Below are 21,626 nucleotides of genomic sequence, written 5' to 3'. Positions count from 1 at the left end.
TTTACCTCTGCTGCAAACTACTTACAGTTCAGAGTCTCAATTTTTTCATGTCTGTATTCCCCCACAGCCCTTAACAGAACTTTGATCAAATGATGCAAATGAATAACTGTTAAACAGATGACATGTGAAATCTCTGCCCCTTTTGACCCAGAAAGATTCACTGTAGTCTTTAGAATTTTCAGACAAAGTTTTAGAGTCTTCTGAGTATTCATTTTTCCCAAAAGCTATATCTTCTGGTATTTTAGAGAACTTATTTATATAATACAGAGATAGGAATGTAGGGAAATAAAAATTCTGTTTTTCAGAAATAAACCTTACATTTCTCTTAAGGTTTTTACATGTATCTCAAAATTGTATTTTTATTGTTGTTGTTGTTGTTGTTTTTTACCTTGCCTCTCAGTACTATTGCAACACACTTTTGGGCATTTGAACCTTTTAGTCACTCTGTGAGGCCCATAGGGCAGACAACACTGCCCTTGTGCTCCATACATGTGTGTAGTTGATATGAGTGTAAATAATTTATCCAAGAGTACTTGATTCTGGTACCAAGTCCAGCATCCTGAATCCCAGTAGACTGAATCTCTTTAAGAGTAGAGAGGTATCAGTTTTCACACCTGTATGCAAATGCTTTTTATATTCTGTATACATATCCTGTGTTCACATTATAGGTATATGTGTGAAGTCTAGGAGAAATTTGAATTCTAGACCTTCGTATTAAGTTACCCACCTCTTCCATGATAAAGGCAGTGCCAAAAATCTGGACACAGAAATCAGTCATATCATTGTTATGAACACAATACCTGCAGTTTTTTAGCAGAATGAGTAACTGACCAAACTGGGTAAGTTAAGCCACGCGCATTCTTCATTTGTCGTTTTCAATGTGGCCTCCCTCTCAGCAGTATTCCAATCCTGGAGGCTGGAGGTTATCTGTGAGGAATCGGGACAGAGTTCGGTTGTTCATTGCCCTGCTTTGAACAATCAAGATGTCTGCATTGCATCCTTGAAAGATTAATCTCCACAAATCAAATGGGTATTTTCAGATCATTTTCTGTGTCCCAAGGATTCTTTTTTGTCCTTGCTCCAACAACTGGGCATGTCCTTGTGCTGGCATGCTGGCTAGTGTTGCAACATGGACTTCAGTGTCATCACTTTGCTGCAAAAGGCTTTCTTTGCTTTCACAGTATCTTGCCAAGAAGAGTCTCTGGATATGAAGTGTCTTCATCTGGACCCAAACCTGAGAAAGAGAAATTAATTTGGGCTGCACCTTCTAGGTGTGTGCCTCCCCTGAGCACTGTACTTGTTTAGTCAAGGAACACATGATAGGGGCTCCACATGCAGCTCCTAATCTGCAGGTGGTAAGGAAATTCAGTTTGTCTGCAGTCGTGGAAAATCTTGTTAATCCCCAGGCTTTGGTCATCATGCTAGGAGAGGGCACTTAGGAGTCACTCAGAAACTTTAGGTGTTGTGAAATATACACGCTCAGCAGGATGAAATACCGAGATAAGGTTCTGTTTAGGACTAATACTTGATGTCGTCTTCCATTAAATTTACCATTGAGCATGGGATCAGGAGTGAGTGCTCCATGAGAACCCTTCCCCATCCACTTTGTACAGCAGCAGCACTGTTTTCCCTGGCAGGATCACTCACCCTGTCTATACTGGAGCCTCCTTTACTGCCTCAGTGTCCAGTGGTCTGCAGAGCCTAAAATACCTGACCATCAGTTTCCACTTCCCACTGAGAATACTGTCTTCTTCTAGGAAGTACTTAAGTGCTAAAGTACTCCTTAAGTACTAAAAACTAAAGTCAGAGACTATCATCATAGGGATAGGAAAAAAGGACATAACATATCTTATGGGTCAGTATCCCCAACTTATGGGAGAATATATCCTAGTTAGCTTGGTGAATGAGTTTTCAGCAGTCATCAAACAAGCAGGAGGCTGTGTGGGTAGGCCCTCCTGTAACTCCACTGGTCCCATGTACCTTACTCATACTGTCACAGGTTGGGATATATCTTGCTATGAGGTAAGGCAAGTCCCTACCCAGTTCTTCTTTGGCTTTTTTAGTCAATTTCATTTCTATAAATGTCTCAAAGTCAGCTTGTCAAGATACATACATGCAATGCATTAAATCAATAGGTCAATCTAGGAAGGAAAGTCACAGCAATATTGAGTCTTCTAGTCCAACAACAAATCTATCATTTCATTTATTTATACTAACATCTCTGAATAAAGTTTTGTAACTTTCTTTATACTTTCCTTGTTAGATCATTTTATATTTTTATGCTTTCGTAAATAATATTTCCTTTTCTAACCATTTGTTGCTGGTGGACAGAAATGCATTTGGATTTTTGGTGAATTTATTCTGTATCCATTGACTTTGATAAACCCTCTTACTAATTCTGACCCTATGCCATAGATTATTTTGGAGATTCTGTGAGTACAGTTATATCATCTAAAAAAACGACAGTTTTACTTCTTCCTTTCTAGTTTGTAATCCTAATATTTGTGTCTTGCATTACTGTATTGGCAAGGATCTCCAGTGCAAATGTTGGTAGATGTGATGTAGGGGGATATTTCATTTCTCCTTCACAGTCTCCCACATCAGGTTCTCAATGTTTCACTATTTAGTAGTTGCTCTGGAATACTGTAGATATTCTTTAACAGATTAAGGAAGTTCCCTTCTATTTCAGGATTGCTAAGAATTTTTTTCCTTAACTGGATTTTGAATTTTATGAAACACTTGTTTAAATGTCTTTTGAGATGATTACCCAACTTTTGTCATTCAGTCTATTAATGTGGTTGTATACAGACTGATTTTACTGAAAATTGTGTTCTTGGGATATACCCGACTTGGTCATGATATTGTTATTTTTGCCCATTATGGAATTGGCTTGCTAATATTTTGTTAGGGTTTTTGTATGCATGTTCATGAGTGAGATTGGCCCCTCATTTTGGTATTAAGATTGTACTAGCCTAATAAAATGAGTTTGTTTTCTCTTTTCCTATACTATGGAAGTTTCTCCAAAATAATAGTTATTTGTTCTTTGAAGATTTTATAGAATTTGCCAGTGAAGGCATCTGAGCTGGCTTTTCCTTGTTAAAATGTTTTTTTCTACTATGTTTCATCTACTTTAAAGCTCATAGAATTATAGCTTTTATATATCGTCTTGTGTCTGTGTTTGCTAAATTTTATTTTTCTTCGCATTTGGCCATTTCATCTAAATTTTCAAATTTATAGCATAAAGCTACGTATATTTTCTAAGTATCTATAGTTGGATTCCTTTTTCTTTCTAATATTATTTATTTGTGCTTTTTTTTTTCTTGATTCACCTTGCCAAAGAAATGTCAATTGTATTAGATGTTTTTCAAAGAACCAACTTTTTTTTTTTTCAACTTTTATTTTAGATTCCAGGAGTACATGTGCAGGTTTGTTACCTGGGTATATTGCATGATGCTGAGGTTTGGAGTATGAATGGTCCTATCACCCAGGTACTGAGCTTAGTACCCAATAGTTAATTTTTCAACCCTTGCTCCCCTCCCTCCCCCTTCTACTAGTTCCCAGTTTCTGTTGTTGCCATCTTTTTATACAATTTTTGTTGTTAACTTTATGTACACGAGTACTCAGTGTTTAGCTCCCACTTATAAGTGAGAACATGCGGTATTTGGTTTTCGGTTTCTATGTTAATTTGCTTGGGATAATGGCCTGCAGCTGCATCCATGTTGCTGCAAAGGACATGGATTTGTTTGATTCTTTTGGTTTTTCAGTACTTCTTGAGATGGGTGCCTATCTCATTGTGTTGCAGTCTTTATTTCTTTGTAATATGAGCATTTGATTCTACACGGTCCCTGTAAATACTGCTATAAGGTATAAGTTATAGTATCTGCTAGTCTTATTTTATCAGTTAGCTTGACATATTGCTAAATTTCCATTTCAATATTTTGTTGACCCATGAGTTATTCAGAAGTGTATTTCTTAATTTCTAAACATAGAGGTTTGTGCCAATTATCCTTTTGTTGTTTGTTGTCGATAGCTTTTTGGGCACAGAATATGGATTGTAAAATTCCCACCCCTTGAAATTTATTGAGATTTGCTTTATGACCTAGAACAGAGGCCAACAAACATTTTTTGTAAAGGGCCAGATAGTAAATATTTTAGGCCTTGAGTCTGTCACAACTAAATAACTCTGCCATTATTGTGCAAAAGTAGCCATAGAAAATGTGTAAGTGGGCCAGGCACGGAGGCTCATGCCTATTATCCCAGCACTTTGGGAGGCTGAGGTGCATGGATCACTTGAGGCCAGGAAATTGAGACCAGTCTGGCCAACATAGTGAAACTGCGTCTCTACTAAAAGTACAAAAAAAATTAGCTGGGCTTGGTGGCACAGGCCTATAGTCTCAGCTACTTGGGAGGCTGAGGCACCAGAATCGCTTGAACCCGAGAGGTGGAAGTTGCTGTGAGCCAAGATTGAGCCACTGCACTCTAGCCTGGGCAACAGAGTGACACTCTGTCTCCAAAAAAAAAAAAAAAAAATGAAAGTGTGTAAGTGGATAACTCTGGCCATGTTCCATTAAAACTTTATTTATGAACTGAAATTTAAATCTCATAATTTTCACATCGCAAAATACTCTTTTAATTATTTTCCACCTATTTACAAAGTAAAAAGCATTCTTAGCTTGCAGGCCATACACAAGGAGGTGCCAGGTTGGAATTAGACCCTGCTGACTGTATTCGTGGATCCTTGGCTGAGGATATGGTCAATTTTAAAAAGTATTCTGTACATGCTTGAAATGTGTTTTCTGCAATTGTTGGGTAGAGTATTTTATATGTTTCCGTTATGATGAGTTTGTTAGTTGTCTCGTTCAGATCCTCTGTATTCTTGCTGTTTTCTGGAAAACGTTTCCTTGGAAATATATTAATATTGAAAAGGACACAAATTGTAAGCGTACAGCATGATGGATGTTTTCAAAGTGAACACACTTGTGTAATACCACCCCAGATCAAAATAGAGGATATTGCCAGCCCCCAAAATTCTCACTTGTGCCCCATCTCAATCACTAATACAATGAAGAAGTGGCCGCTATTCTGACTTTTGGGCCTGTTGATTCATTTTACTTGATTTTGAACTTTCTGGGAATGGAATTATGTAGTATGAACTTTTTAGTGTCTGTTTCTTTCACTCATCATTGTATTTGAATTATTTTCATGATGTTACATGTAGTTGTGGTTTATTCATTTTCATTACTGTGGAATATTCTGTTGGGTGAATATAACACAAACTTTTAATTTGTTCTCCTCTGGATGGACCTTGTGGCTGTGTTCTGTTTGGTGAATATGTGTAACTTGCCTTTTCATTTTTGTGATGGGCAGAGTTTCAGAAATTTATATAAAGTCCAATGTAATTTCTTTCTTTTATGATTTATGCCTTTTGTACCCTGAAAAATCCTTGCCTATCCTAAGGTCGTGGTGATTTTCTCATGTTTTTTTCTAGAAGCTTTATGGTTTTAGCTTTAACATTTCAGTCTATAATCCTCTCAATTTTTGTGTGTGATATGAGATGAAGGTCGAGGTTCACTTTTCCATATGGCTTTCCAGTTGTTCCAATGTCTTTATTGAAACAGACTTTTTTCTTCCGCCAAACTGATATGCTGCCTTTAGTGCAAATCAATTACCATGTAGGTATGACTCTATTCTTGGACTCTGTATTTTGTTTTATTGAAATATTTGTTTATCCTGGTACCACTATAATGATTTCTTTATTATTATATTTTTATAGTGTGCCTTGAAATTAGGTAATATAAGTCTTATTATTATCATCTTGACTAATTTCTGTCTTTTCATTTCCATGTGAACTTAGAAGTATTTGGTACATGTATATTTTTTAAAAGCTTGCCAGAATTTTGATTGGGTTTTGTTGAATCTATAGCTTAATTTTAGCAGAATTGATATCTTAACAATATTGAAACTTCCAGTCCATGAACATTGTACATCTTTCCATTTATTTAACTTGTCTTTAATTTATCTCATCACTGTTTGGTAGTTTTCAATATAGATGTCTTCCATATTCTTTTATCAAATTTATTCTATTTTGATGCAATTATAAACAATGTTTTTACAGGTCTTTTCCCAATCGTTGGTTGCTAACATTCAGAAATATAATTGATTTGAGGAGTATATTGTTTTCTGAGACTTATCAAAATTCACTCACTAGTTCTAATTAAATTTCTTTGGACTTTTCATATACATAATTGTGTTATCTGTGAATAAAAACAATTCTACTTCTTTCTAACCTTTATGTTCCCTTCGTCTCCCCTACCCTTCTTTCTTTCTCTTAATTTTCTTTATTGTAGTGACTAGGATCTTCAAAAATGTTGAGTAGAAGAGGTGAACATAGACATCCTTGCCTTTTCAGATCCCTTTTAGAAAACACTTAATCTTTCATCATTAATTATGACACCTTTTTCCCCCTTTAAGCTCTCATTAAGTTGAGGTATTTCCCTTCTATTCCTGGTTTGCTGAGCGATTTTGTTCTGTTTCGTTTTTCTAATTATGAATGAGTTAAATTTTATTTAATGCTTGTTCTGTATCTGTTAAAGTCATATTGTTTTTATTCTGTATTTTGTCAATGTGGATTTTTGCACATTGCTAAAATAAATTGCATTGATGGATTTATGAATGTTAAATGAACCTTGAGTTCCAATGGAAAATTCTGCTTGATCAAGATATATTGTCCTTTTTTATCTTGCTGGATTTAATTTACTAAAAATGTATAAAGGATTTTTGCATCATTGCTGAGAGATGTTAGTCCATAGTTTTCTTACCATGTCAGCTCTTTATGGGCAGAGACAGTCTCTCATTCATTATTGTATCCCGAGCCCCTTCACCAGTGCCAACCACAGAAAAGGGGCTTTACAGATAAATAGTTTTTGAGAGAAGTTAAAAGACCTAGGATGGAGACCCACATTCATTAATTTAAATTATTTAAAATATTAATGAATGTAACTCATTTAGCAGGTATTTGCCTTCCAATTGTGTGTCAGGTACAGTGCTACTCAGAAGGGGTTTTCTTCCTCCATCTCTAGCCACTCCTTCTTTTCTAATTGTTTCTCATTTCTCTAAGCTCTAAACATTGGAAAGCCAGAGCATAGAGTCCTTGAGTCTCTTTTCTTGATCTTTTGTTGATGTTATCTGATCTCATGGCTAGAAGCATCATCTCTAAATGAACAGCTCCAACCTAGGCCTTTCCCCTGACTCTAGCATGGTATATCTACACTTGCTCAATATATCATCACTGGATACTTAGCATGTCTGAAGTTGAGCTAATGACCCTCCCTCTCAGTCTTCTCCATTTCAGGAAAAGGTAGCTACAGCCTTCTAATGGCCAGGCTAGAAACTGTGTCATCATCCTTGACACCTCTCTATCTCTCCCATCTCATTAACCATCCTCAACAAATCCTGACAACTCTACCTTCAAAATGTATCTATCACCTTTCTCCACTTCTGCTGCCATTCTGATCCAAGCCATTACCATCTCTTGCCTAGGTTATTCAGTGGTCACCAGCTAGTCTACATAATTCCCCTTTGCAGTTTTCTCAACACAGGTGCGAAAACAATACCTTGAAATGTAGGTTAGATCATATCCCCTGCTTCCCTAAACCCTCAGGAGGCTTTGATCTTTCTCAGAATAGAAATCCAGAACCCTTAAAACTTCCTATAAAGCCCCCTTGTGATCTGCTTGACTTTAGCTCTTAATTCTTCCTTTTACTCGCTTGGCCCTAGCCACGGTGACTTCCTTGCTGTTGCTTAAACATAATAATTCTACTCCCACCACAAAGCCTGTGCTGTTACTCTGCCTGGAATGTTCTTCCATTAGATCTTCCTATAGCTTGTGGTTCATTCATCACTTTCTTTAGGCCTTTACTGAAATGTCATCGTCTCCTTAAAGCCCTCCCTGGCCATTAGAGCCAACTGGAGACCCCTCCCAAATATAAAGTTCTGTTGCTCTTCTCTGCTTTATTTTTACCTTAGCACTTTTCCTGCCTATCATATATTTTATATGTTTATACTGTTTATTCTCTGAAATCTCCAATAAATTCCAAGCTCAATAAATTCAGGGATTTTTGTACTATTCACTGTTGTTTCCCCAGTGAGTAGAACAGTGTCCATCACATAATAAATACTTTCTGAATACATGAATAGGCAAGTAATAAGTGAATGAATATAAGAGTTACATGATCTCGTGGAGCTCATGTAAGAGTTGTAATCTCATGGAGCTTACAATCTCCATATTAGTGAATAAAATTAAAGAAATTCTAATGGGAGAAAAAGGAGAGAAAAGAAATAAATCCAAAAAAGGCAAGTACAGAAACTTGTGAGTTTTCCACATAACAGAAATGGGTTCCGCTAAGAAAAGCTAGTCTCTATTAAAAGCAGAAGCCGGGTGTGGTGGTGTGACTATAATTCCAGCTACTCAGGAGACTGAGGTGGGAGGATGCTTGAGCCCAGAAGTTCCAGGCTGCAATGGGCTGTGATTGTGCCCCTGCACTCCAGGTTGGGTGACAGAAGGAGACCCTGTCCCAAAAAAAAGTAGAAAGAAATGAAGGTAATACAGTATCTTGGAAGCAGAGGGGGGAAAGGTCAAGAAGAATGAGGACTGTGTGGGACTTTGTAGTTGTTGACAGGGATCGTCATCATCTCCTTTAAGAGTTAATATACATCAGCACCCGTGGCAGGAACATTACCAATTCCATAACTGGTTTCAGACGGATGCAAGACTAGTGTTGTGCAGTGAAGCATGTCTGTGTATCATGCATAATTCACATGATGTAGGCACTTAAGAGCAATGCCATTTCTATAAATGACAACAGAAGAGAAAAAACGAATAACCTGGTAAGATTTTGTCGTTGAAAGTTTGGCTGGAGAATGCCTAGTAGAGGAGCATTGTGGAGCAGTCCTGCTTCACTCGATTTGAAAGCCCTGGACCTGCGTCCTGTTAACGTCAGCGTCTGCTCTGTGGGTGACAGCTTACATGCTCATTGCAGGTCTGACATCAGTCAGCTACTCTCATATCTTTGATTTGACTTTTACCAGTTTTTAAAATTTGTTTTTCCATTTCAAATCAACAGGTTCCATTTTTTGGGCCTCTGTTCGATGGAGCCATAGTGAGTGGGAAGCTGCTGCCAAGCCTTGTATGTGCCACGTGCATCAACGCCAGCAGGGCTGTGAAGTGCCTCATCCCACTCTACCAGAGCTTGTATCTTTTTGCTTTAAATCTGTAACTTACTAACCATCCCAGAATCAAGATTCCTGGCAATTTTTCATAAGAGGTAAGTATTCAAAACTGAATTGAAGAGGGAAGAGAATTTTTTTCAGTCTTTGTTAAAAATAACATAGTGTGGTTTTTCATAGCATTTGTTAATTTATATTAAATATAACAATCTTGTGCTGCATTAAACTTAGAGTTTACTTTCATGATTTACTCACATACGTTTGTGTCTGAGAAGCTGTGACCACTATGAGATGCTCCTGTCTCCTTAGGTATTTTGCCCCACGTTCAGTCTCATCCTGTATCCCTCTTATTTGTGGCAACCCATTGTGTATAAGGTGGGATGCTGAGCAAAACGTATTGCTCATTCAGAGTGCCTACCAGAAACCACAGCAAATGAAATGACCCCAATAAATCAAAGAATGTGGCAGGTACCGCATGAGAACTGCAAGTAGGTTTCTGGAAGATCTGAGGAGATAGAAATTGCTTCTGGTTGAGAGGAGAGGGCCGCCTGAGAACTGCAAGTAAGTTTCTGGAAGATCGGAAGAGATAGAAATTGCATCTGGTTGAGAGGAATGCGAAAGGTGTCCTGAATTAAGTTGCATTTGGACTTATCAATAGGAATAGCTAGACATTCTTTTGTAATTCTCCCAAATCATTGATATTTTCTTCTCTAGTTCCTGATTTTGTTTCCAAAAACAGAATAAATTTCGCTCCTAAAATTTTTTCCTCAAACATTAATTGGCCTGCCGTAATCCTTAAATTCAAGCATGATCTCAAGTTATAAGAAAAAGAGATTAAGATGGGTGACCTCATAAAATTGATGCAAAAAAAATTTTTGACCTCCTAATAAAACTTAGAATCTCTTTGTTTCTAATTGGTATTGATAATAATTTGAAATGTATTGTGTTTGACCTCTATATATACTTCTCCAAACCTAATAGTAAGTGATGTGTTGCTATAGCGGGTGAGAGTTGGGGGTGGATGAAAACTATCCCATGTGAATAGATACAGTTCATAAAAAAATACCTCTCATTAAAATCCTGGTCACTTCATTGACTGATATTCTGCCTTTAGATAAAAAAAAAAAAATACATATGCCATGTGGCAACTTAAAATTATCATAGAAATGAGTAGTAGAAAAGAGCTATTAGGTCCCATCTGGTCCCTCCCCCGGGGGCCAGGGCAGCATTATTCCCTTCAGTGTACCCTTTCGTGCTTTGTCCAGGCTGGTGGTGAGTGTTTTGGAGATGGCATTCTTTGCAGTGATTTCCACAACACTCTAGTCGTAATCTTATGGCTGGTGTCAATTTGGCCTTCAGCATGGAGTTTTTATTTCACATACTGTTAAAAAGAGCCTCTTGGCAGAAATGAGAAGTGATTGGTTTGTCAGTTTGCATGTCAACTAGGACGAGCTGGGCACTCATCAGTCAAGTATGTTGGACCAAGGCACCAAAAAAAATTTTTTTTATTTTACAAATGAGAAAATTCCATTTTATATTAATTCCATTGTGACTTTTGTCATGTCACCTTCTCTACTTATTGAACTTCTCATTATAAAATACTTGCTTTGTTATTTTGTTTAACACTGCTTTCTCAAATAAGAATGTGATACAATTGGAATAATCAGGTTTAGGGAAAACAGTATTTTTAAAAGTTCAAAGGATACTATTCAGCATCACTTTGAAAACTTTTCAAGCAGTGACACATCAGGACTAATGTGGATACCAGCTTGGGCTACTGATGCTATCGTGTGTTAGTAAATGTACTCTAACTCACAAAATAGCTAACTTGACATCTCAAACAACAATATAGTACAGAAATTAGGAAAAAGGTTTAAACAACTATTATGTTGATCATTATCAATATTTTAAACTTTTTTTTGTCTTGTACCTGGAGAAAATTTAGTTGATTTTATTCAAATAAATTGTTTAAAACAAGAAATCAACTGTTATAGATAATTTTTTATAGAGATGGAGCTAGTGGGGAAAACTTTGCAATCATTTAACTACTTTATTCTTTTAATTTCTGTCTGGAGAAGGGCTAATATTCAGGACAGAAATAAGGAATATAATAAGAGAAAAAAATAGAAAACAATAAGGAAAAGGGTTTTTTGGATTTTTACTCTTTAAAAATTACCAATTTTAAGAACTCTGGGCCAGGCATGGTGGCTCATGCCTGTAATCTCAACATTTGGTAGGCCGAGGTGTGCAGATCACTTGAGGTCAGAAATTTGAGACCAGCCTAGCTAACATAGCAAAACCCTGTCTCTAGTAAAAATACAAAAACATTAGCCAGGCATGGTGGTGCACGCCTGTAGTCCCAGCTACTCGGGAGGTTGAGGCAGGAGAATTGTTTGAACTCAGGAGGCGGAGGCTGCAGTGAACCAAAATTGCACCACTACACTGCAGCTTGGGGGGCCACAGAGAGAGACTCTGTCTCCAAAAAAAAAAAAAAAAAAATCTACCTAAGCTATTAATAATTATTTCCTTTATGTTTTGTTAAATCCAAGTCCACATATGGTTTGGCAAAAGTCCATTGATTATGTCATACCTTATGTCTGAAATTTCCTGCTTCATTGAGATAAGTCTTAGATTTGAATTTTGAAAACCACTGAATAACTTAACAAATTCTAATTATAGATGTCTTGTTACATTTATTCATTTTCCAAACAACTACTGTGGACTCACTGTTGCCAAATCCAGTGCTGAGAGCTGAGGCTACAGCAGGGAGAAAGGTAGACCAGGTTTGTGCCTACATGCTTCACAGAGAAAACCCGCACATTGATAAAAATATACACGAATTGAGAGAAGTTCAGTAAAGAAACTTTTAATAAATAGAGAGTTTGGGTAAAAAAGGGTCAAGGCCCAGAAAGGCCTATCCAAGGAGAGAGCATTTGGGCTGAAATTGGAGGGATGAGAGAGACGCAGTCCTCAGAGAGTAGGGATGGCGTTCCAGGCAGAGGGTACAAGGACTCAGATTGTTCATGAGTGATAAACTTGCGTTTTTCCAGGATTGTATGCATTTTCAAGTTCATCAGGTGCTTATGATGGACCCAAGAGCCAGATTCCAGCAGAGATGGTGTTCTGGTTGATCCCTGAGGAACTCAAGCTTGCCTAACTCTTTCTGCTCATGCCCACCTTGGAAATTCTCATCTTAGCACAGCATCCAGAGTAAACTCCCACAGCTGCCTGATGTCAGGTGCAATAAGTGGGGAGGGAGTGTAGGGCCCACCCCGCCCCCAGCTTATGTAATCTCCCAAGGGCTGAGGAGATCAGCAGTACCTTGGGCACACCTAGAACCAGGGCTGGCTATATAACCTGAGGGTCCCAGTGCACAATGAAAATATAGGGCTTCTTTTTCAAAACATAGGAAAAAATGCCTTTAAAGCCCCTAAAATATAAAGGTTTTCCCATTTGTCTGTAATCTCTCAACTTGTCATCATATTTTTTATTTGCTATTTAATGTTATTCTAAGTAAAGAAATGTTAAAAATTTAAATTGTTAGCATTATCTTTATTTATTTATTTATTTATTTTTTGAGATGGAGTCTTGCTCTGTTGCCCAGGCTGGAGTGCAGTGGCGTGATCTCAGCTCACTGCAACCTCCACCTCCTGGCTTCAAGCGATTCTCCTGCCTCAGCCTCCTGAGTAGCTGGGATTGCAGGTGCACGCCACCACACCCAGATAATTTTTTGTATTTTTGGTTGAGATGGGGTTTCACCATGTTGGCCAGGCTGGTCTCGAACTCCTGGCCTCAAGTGACCCACCTCAGCCTCCCAAAGTGCTGGAATTACAGGTGTGAGCCACTGCACTCAGCCCCTAAATTGTTAGGACTATCTTATCACTCATCTCCCATCCAGTACTAGCCGGGCCCGACCCTGCTTAGCTTCTGAGGTCAGACAAGATCAAGCGCGTTTGGGATGGTATGTTTGCAGACATACCATTTTTCTTTATATCGTGCAATGCCAGTTTAATATGCAAATATGAGTATTTAGCTTATATATGGAATCACTGAAATTATGCAATTCATATTTCATAGCTTATGCATGCATATATATTTTGTTCTTACCAGAAGAATGGGAACACCACACAAAACCAACTGAGTATTTCACTCTTTATGTGCACGTATTCTACCAATAGTCTGTACTATCAGTTTATTGATTAGCAAGAGAGGATTGACAGGAAAAGAGGCTATGCTTTTTCCTTTCCTTTATTGTCACCATAAGTGATCAGCTAATACAGGGAAGTAACACAACTATGAAGAGATATGATAGGGTTCCTTCGTGTTCATGTTTCTTGGGGCACTACTGCTTTCTTTCTGCATTTTAAGCAAGTTCTGAATCAGGAGAGTGTGACTCTTCGAGGAGTCAGCTCCCATGAACACTCAACATAAAGGGAACACACTTCCCATGTGCAGATGTTCAGGTTTCGCGCCCATGAAGCCCTGCCTGCAGCCTGTCCCAAAACACCCCAGTACAAGGTGGGAATCTCTATTCCTGGGTGTTTATTAGAGTTGATTCCCTTCTTAAAGCCTGGCAGCATATCTGTTGGCAAAATTGTGTTGGCATATGAGCCAGGATCTGTTACTAAATAAAGCAGCTTGTATGAACAGCCCTGTAAAGAGAAGTTCATTTACAAGACAAAAACTTCTGAAAAGGAATTACTATTACCTTTTTCCCTGGGATCCTAGGTACAGTGGTGAGTGCCGACAAAGGGACATTTCTTTGTCAACTCAGACTGTTTTATATAGGCAGCCCTGTATCCCCATTTTGTTTCTGATATTTAGATTACACTTGTTAAGTAGAAAACATTGCCAAACTGCTCATTTCATCCAAATGTCATTCACTTTCAAGGGATCAGAATGACTGTTTTATAACAAAGGACATGTTTAGTTGAGACCTTGTATAAATCTTTTAGAGAGAGGACATGCATAGCCAAAATTGAACCTGATGACAACTGAAGAAACAAGCCAATGAAATTACTTTGGAGTAGTTATTCTTATCTCTCTGTCCTCTCCCCAGCTAATTTTAACTGCCTTAAAATCGTGTCAGTTGGGATTCAGTTTTTATAATATTTAACTAGAAGTGGAAATGTGGGCAGTTACGTATTAATTTTGTCCACTATGTTTAAGAAAACGCAATGTTTCTGATTAAGCTGAGGATAGGGGCATTGCTGGAGCAAATTTTCCCTTTGGGGGTCTTTATGAGAAGTAAATGCAGTTAGAATCAATATCAAAGGAGTTTTTATTTGGGGCCCCTTGGCTGAGTTAACAGTTGGAACTCTGCAGCAAAGGCACATAGAAGACTGAAAAATACCATTGTCTTACATGATTAAAAAAAAAATGTAAGCACAGTAGGGGTATCTTTGGAAAGCACCCTCAGGAACAGTTCATCCCAGCCCCTTTGTCCCTTCTGGGCTCTCCTGTGATGTCCTCAGCGGCCTAAATCAAATCTGTCAAGTGGAGCCTTCATCTTGTGGCCACTGCTTTTCTGAGTGATGAGAGCCAACTCACCTGCCATCTGCTTTTTCTATCTCTCATGGGCAATCAAAGAGCCTATTCCTGTGCCTAGAGGGTTGTAAATTGGAAGCTTGCCACATGTTGTGTTTACCATTCCCAAGCCAACTAAAGATTCCAAAATCAAATCGTGGTCAACTGATAGAAGTTTCCACAACCATTTGAGCCAAGGTTTTCATTGTCCTCATCAGATAACTTGTTTCAGGGAAAAGGTTGCCACACAATATGTAGTGTGCCCATTAGGAGGAGTTCACCCTGAATCAAACAGATGGTGGCTTTTTAAAATAAACGTCCACTTCAATAGAACAATAGTCTCAATGGCATTCACCATCTCTACTCACTGTAACTATCAGCATTTGATGGAGAGAACTGGACTGCCTAAGAAAAAATAATTTTCTATCTCATTCTTTCACAAGTGAAATGTACTTTCATTTTCAGTTAACACATGTGTTTGATAGTACCAGAGTGTCTCTCTCTTAGACCCATGACTTTGGAATCTCATTGCTAATTTCTGCTACGAATTTTCACATCTTCAAAAATGACTCCTCTCCAAAGCTGTAACAACCTTGTTTCTTTCTTGTTCAGTGGGATCTTTGGTTCTTTTTCCTGGACAGATCTTTAATTTCTTCCATTCATCTCCATACATTTCAGAAAAGAAGTAAAATGGTACCATGTGTTCTATTTTGCCAGGCATACAAAAAGAAGAGTTCAGAGGAAGAAATCACATATTCCCCTGGGTGGGTTGAGACTGTAAAAGGGAATGAGGAATTAGAGATTTTTTAATAAGGGGATTTTTATTAAAAACTTAAAATTATTCCTCTGAGAAAGAAAAAGGGGAGGCATGGAGGAGCAACCAATATAGCTGCACACGGTTGCAGTCTCTGATGCGTTCGTAGTTAAAATACTCACATCAGATTCAAAGAGGAGCTCCTGACTCTGTAAATTAGCAGGTGGGCACTGTTAGCCAGTATCTCAATGACTTCCGTCTTCTCTGTCACATCTCCTTCAAATGGGAAGGGACCGAGAAGTACCTGAGTGGATGAATTAAAACTCAAGTTGCTAAGAATACAGTCAATCAATCAATCAGTGGCTCTTGCAAGTAAGCTCCAGACTTCAGGATCACCTGTATCTGGCTGTAGAACAAATGATCTCAGAACCATAAGAAATATTTTTTTAGAAATCATGTAGAATAAAGGATATACCCAAAATTGGAAACAGGAAAATATTTTCTTTGTTTTCAAAAAGGATTAAAGGATGAATTTTGGAATGTTGCATGGATCCTTTGTAAAATGGTTAGACTAGGTTACTAAATAGCTTGTGAGCCTTCAGAAAAGAATATGTTGACAAAGAATAAGGTATCCCGAACACACTTCACTGTGTGTTTTATAGGGTTACTATTTTCAGAGATTAGAGGAAGCATATACATCTTGATTTTGGTAAAATCTAAAATAAAATATTATCATCTGGCAGGTATAAGAGAGAAATATGGGCCCCTAAGAGTTGGGTGATTTCATTGTGGCCAAATCTAAAATGTATTAATTCATGGGCACCAGTCAGTGGGAAGCTTTGTGTGTTGTATGGTTTCGATGCCACAGCTTTGCCGTTAACCCCTCTTCCAGTCAAAAGTTTTTTCAGTAACTTTCACAAAGGTCTAAAACATGTTTATCAAGCCACCATTTGTAAGAAAGCTGAGAGGGTTAACTAATTTGACACAACGCAAAGTCACACATTAGGATAATCTCAAGAGATGAGAGACTTCCAGGCCCAAGCCAGCAAGATGAGGTTTAAGAGGGCAGAATGTAACATTATGTACTGAACTTTGGATAATCAGCTGCCTGAGTACAGGGGGAGGGTGATGTGGTTTCATAGCAGTCATTGTGAACAATGTCTGAGGATTTTGGTTGGCCACAGATTGGAGATGAGAGACGAGAGGGATGCAACAGCCAGCCACACCAGCATTCTCTTGAGACTTCTGCATAGGAAACATGAGGTCCAATCACAGGACCTACGGCCTGTGCTGCAGCCTCAGGGAGCATCCAAAGGTGGCGTTCTGCCCTGGGGCCACATTTTAAAAGGGACCTCGACCAACCCATAGCCAATCCAGAGAAACTGTAACCAAATGGGGAGCCATTAAAACCAAGAAGTAATTGTTTCAGGAGTCTGAGAGGTTTTATAAGAGGATATCAGTCTGCAGAACTGTGACCAGTGAATAGAGGCAACCAAGAAACAGCTTTATCTCAATGTCAAATCAAACATTCAAAAACCAGAGTGGGCAGACCAGCTGCCAGCACACCAAATCTAGCCCACAGATGGGCTTTGTTTTAACTGCAGTTGTCCTCCTCACATTACCAAAAACCTAAACTAAAAATTGAGTTTGTCAGCCATGCTGAAAAATTGGGAGAGTTTGCATTTTTTAAAAATCTAAACTTTTGACTTCTCCTGAAGAATCAGAATATCTGACCCAACGGGGCCTTCCTTCTACGGACAACAATCAGTCTCTCCACAGAATATGTGCTGTCCTGGTCACCACAGACCCTCCTGGTGTCTCCCCAGTGCTCAGGCCTGGTACCAGGCACCACCACCATGGCACCCACCATTTGGTCTCTCTGAGTTGGTGACAGGGCTAATGGGCCAAGCAAGTAAAACAGTGCCTGTTCCTTAGTGAAAGCCCAGCAAGCATTACCTGCAATTGTTTTATATTATCAGCCTGGCCCTTGCAAATACTGGAGTTTCAAACCTCTGTTGTAAAAACTGGAACCACCCAACTGTGGAGTTAGGCCTCAGAAAATATTTCCTTTTTTACATTGTAGGTGTTAAAATAGAGGCTGGTAGAGTACCCTCCATTCAGTGCTCTGCAGAAGGCCCTCTTCTGTGTGAAAGGCTGGCTGCCTGGGTTGGGAGCTGCCCTCCACTCTTGGTACATGGAAATGAGGCCTGTGAGAAGTGCGAAGGTGCAGGAGAAATCTCGAGAGAAGGCGATACACTCTGCTATTTTTGCTGTAGAGTGACATCTTACTGTTAGAAAAACGACCATCCCTTCAGAAGTTATTCTCAACCTCACAGCCTGTGAAGAAACGAGGCTGATGCTCCATCTAGGGGAATATCAAGAACAGCCTCATTCTTCCTTCTTCCTCTCTTGCCCTCCTCTCTCAGCTCCTTCCTCAGTGGGTCACTGCATCTCACTGCCAGCCATCATGCTTCCCACTGGGATGACCCCTAACCTGGGAGTCCCCTCTCAGCCACTCTGCTATGCCCCACCCTTCACACGGCCCTTGAGGCCCTCTTGTTCCAAGGACCCCCCTCCCTCCTATAGCCATCTCCGCTCTGACTCACTGCTTGCCAGCCTGGGCCTTCTCTGTTCTCTGTCTCAGATGTGGCTCTCCAGCAGTGCTGGCTTTCCCAGTGGGGGCCTTGTTTCCATTCTGCTGCTGTCCCCTAGTATATTATGAGTGTGTGTGTGTGTGTGTGTGTGTGTGTGTGTGTGTGAGAGAAGGCCTGCTGGGGGAGGGATGAAGCTGAAGAGTAATTTGGTAAGAAATATTTTGGAAAACAGAAGACAAAAGTAAATCATATTTTATAAAATGACACTTTTTCAAAATTGAAAACCTTAATTGCCCAAGGCGAAATAGAACCTTAGGACTAGAATATGTATGCATATGTGTGTGTGTGTATATATATATATATATACACACACACATTAACTCCCTCTTTTCCATTTTTGAATGTTTACTTTACAGCTGGATCCTGAACACTTAAAATAGCACCTGACACATAGTAGGAACTCAAAAATAAATAGGATTCAAGAGGAAGCAAATAATTTTTACCGAAAAATTGGATTTTGTGGTTTTTTCTTCTTACTGGGTGTTTTGTGCATATTTTTATTGTGCGCTAAATACTCATTCTAACATCACCCCAAAGTTGTTGAAGGACATTTCTATGGGAATCGTGGCAATTAGAATGGTAACTTCATATTTGATTTGAAATTGACAGAATCTTATCGAGATCGCTATAAAGGAAGTGATCCCATTTTCTTAGAGCCATAAGTTTATTTAGTTCGTTTTTGAGAGAGAGATTGAATTCAAACATTGTTAGAGTCAGAAACCTTGCAGACAAGAAGGAAGTGGGAGGGAAATGTAATGTACCTTCAAAGCCTTGGCCTCCTGAGAAAGGAGTGACTCTCTAGACCTGGGTCAGAAAGAAGTGAATTTCAGTGTCAGAGTCCATTTATAAATCCTAGGTACCTAGTTGTGGGTTTTTGTTTTTTTTCTAACTGTTAATTGTATGCAAATTGTATACACATAAATAAAACGGGCTTGTAATGCCTAAAGGAAGCTCTCCACAGCTCTGAGACTTGGAGCGGGCGGGCCTTGGCTGCGCATGCAAATACAGACAGCTGAAGTCACTTGTTGGAAAGTCCGCAAACTCTGGTTACAGCTGCATTTGTCAGTAGCTTTAAGGGAAGTGTAATCAGCCAGAGGGATTAATTTGCATCTCAATTAGAAAAGAGTCTGGAGGAAGCACTAGGGTCTGTTGCGGGAAGGTTGTGGAAGAAATCTCACCAAGCACAAAAGCCTCCTGGCGCTTCGTCCTCCAGCTGAGTGGAGGACAATATCTCAGGTTTCGTTTCCATAGGGACCAGAAGCCTGCTGGGCCCCAGAAGAATCTCGGGTTTGCACCGTAATCATTTGGTCATGATGACACAAATTCCACTGTTGTTCCCAAATACATTTTTGCTATTAGAAAGCTGTTAGAAAAGTGGAAATGGTCGTCATATCAAAAGCATGCAAGAGGGTATTTGCTGACCCGACTTACCTTTTTCATAGTGCTGCTAGGGTTGCTAAGCATTTAACATTTATTAATGTCTGAGTATTCAAAGAGCAAAAGGTCATTCGATAAATGACAATATTTCTTTAGCATTCAGATGGTTACTTTGGGAATGACAGAGCTTCAAAGGGAGCCATTATTCCTGATTCTTCAATACTTTTCGACAATAGGCAAACAAGATTATAAATTTTAAAACACAGGCAAGGAAGAGACATGGAATCTTCTGGCCATGAAGCACAGAAAAAAGTCTGGCCGTTACAGGACTTTTTATAATCCTAAGAATCCTAATAAAATCTTAATCTCTTTTTAAAATTATTAGTTTTCCTTTTAAATATTATCTCGTCATTTTCACAGGCTTTGATACTTATATCAGATGGGTCCTTTGTTTTCAGAGGAGTTCTTAATATTATCAAAAGCGGGTACAAAGCCTGGTGAGATCTAAAGCTGTCTGAACCGTTTATCCATGCCAAATCACTAAGACTCAACCAGGAAGGCCCACCCTTGGCATTTTTGGAAGAAGACTTTTATTTCAGGTTTATTTTGTTCTCTCTTAAATAGTTAATTCATTGGCCCCAGTTTCAAAGTGAGAAAACAAACAAAAAACCGTGAGGGAAAAGACAAAACAAAAACTGAATCCTACATTATAAACTGTTGACTACAAACTGAATTCTTTAAAAAAAAAAAAAAAAATCAGGATTTTAAGCCCATCCTCCTATTCTGGAAAGGGAAGGGAACAAAGTTCCTAAAGACAATCTCTTCTAGTGCCCACAGACTGAAATAACACATTGCAGCGAGACATCAGAACCTCTTAATCCAACATTAATCAAATTTCAGTTTACTAATTATCAGTCCCATTTTGAAAGGAACAGAATGCCATAAACAGCATCCACAGAACATTTAGTAGACTCTAGGATTATAAGCAATATTTTGAAAGTGAGACTTTCTGTTATTCAAATCTCTGAAAAGGATAATACATGCCTTATTAGAATAAGAGACGTTGCAAAGCCAAAGAAGGACAAAGCAGGCAAGTCCAAATGGTGGTCCCTTCTGTGCAGAGTCTGCCCTGGTGTATGCAGTGAACTCCCAGCAGGTTTCTGTGCTGGAGTAATTTGCAACACACTGAAGTAAATTTTTAAATCAAAGCAGAATACTTTTTTGGTAATCTGGGGGTGAGTATGACCCAAATGCCATCATGTTAGCCTTGAAAGGGTGTCCTTTCTGTTTTACCAGGGAGGAATTTTACCAAACTCTAAAAGGGGTACTTCGAATTTTGTGCCTCAGATGCATTTCTGAGGCCCTGTGGTTTGAAAGCCTTTGATAGAGACCACTGGGGCCAGGGTGGGGGAAGGAAGGATGCTGCAGGGTTCCGTGCTAGTGCCCACTCCCTTTTCTCCTCTGTGATGATCAGGTGTCCCATGTGCCAGCCACTACGGAGTCCAGATGCACTTTAATGTTTACATTGTGTTTTGCACATGCCTTTAACACATTCAACTTGAGAAGTGCACAGCTGCTTTAGTTTCCAGTAAGATAGCATGTCCCCAAAATGCCACAATATTTTCAATAGCCAACTCTTGGGTGATTTCTCATTTTTCCTTAGAAAACCTACATCTGATATTCTGTATGTTTAAATGGTCTTTTTGTAACTCTTTTCATCAGAATCACAAAAATGAAATGCTACAATGTTTAGTGGCTTATAATTTTTATCTTTCTTTAGCTTATTTTTTCTAATGCTTTATTTCAGTCTTCAATCTTCCTCTTTGGTCCCAGGATATAAAAGAGCACAGAATATGTTGTCCCTCTGCCTTGTCCACTTGTTTAAACTCTCCAGCACAAAGCTTTGGTCCTTAATCCACCAACATCAATGAAGGGGCTGCCTCCTGAAAACTCAGGGTCTGCTTGTCATGGAACAAGCCAGCCCTTAAGATGCCAAGTCCCTTTGGTTCTCCCTTCATTTGCCTATGAAGTGGGATGTGAGTATATCAGTGCATCCCGGCTTTGAGGCAGATGTATGCCTGGAAGTGCAA

General features: G+C 38.9%; 1 protein-coding gene across 1 annotated transcript in view; it reads left to right on the top strand.

Moving 5' to 3' along the window:
• RALGAPA2 (Ral GTPase activating protein catalytic alpha subunit 2) overlaps positions 1–21,626 on the top strand; it is a 321,348-nt gene that overhangs the window by 228,864 nt on the left and 70,858 nt on the right. The window contains exon 37 of the mRNA XM_025399680.1: positions 9,123–9,250. Coding sequence (XP_025255465.1) covers positions 9,123–9,250 — 128 coding nt within the window. The remainder of the gene's footprint in view (positions 1–9,122; positions 9,251–21,626) is intronic.

This window comes from Theropithecus gelada, chromosome 10 (genome assembly GCF_003255815.1).
Source record: "Theropithecus gelada isolate Dixy chromosome 10, Tgel_1.0, whole genome shotgun sequence".
NCBI classification, from domain to species: domain Eukaryota; kingdom Metazoa; phylum Chordata; class Mammalia; order Primates; family Cercopithecidae; genus Theropithecus; species Theropithecus gelada.
The sequence above is the reverse complement of the archived record's forward strand: the minus strand, read 5'-3'. Positions and strand labels throughout refer to the sequence as shown.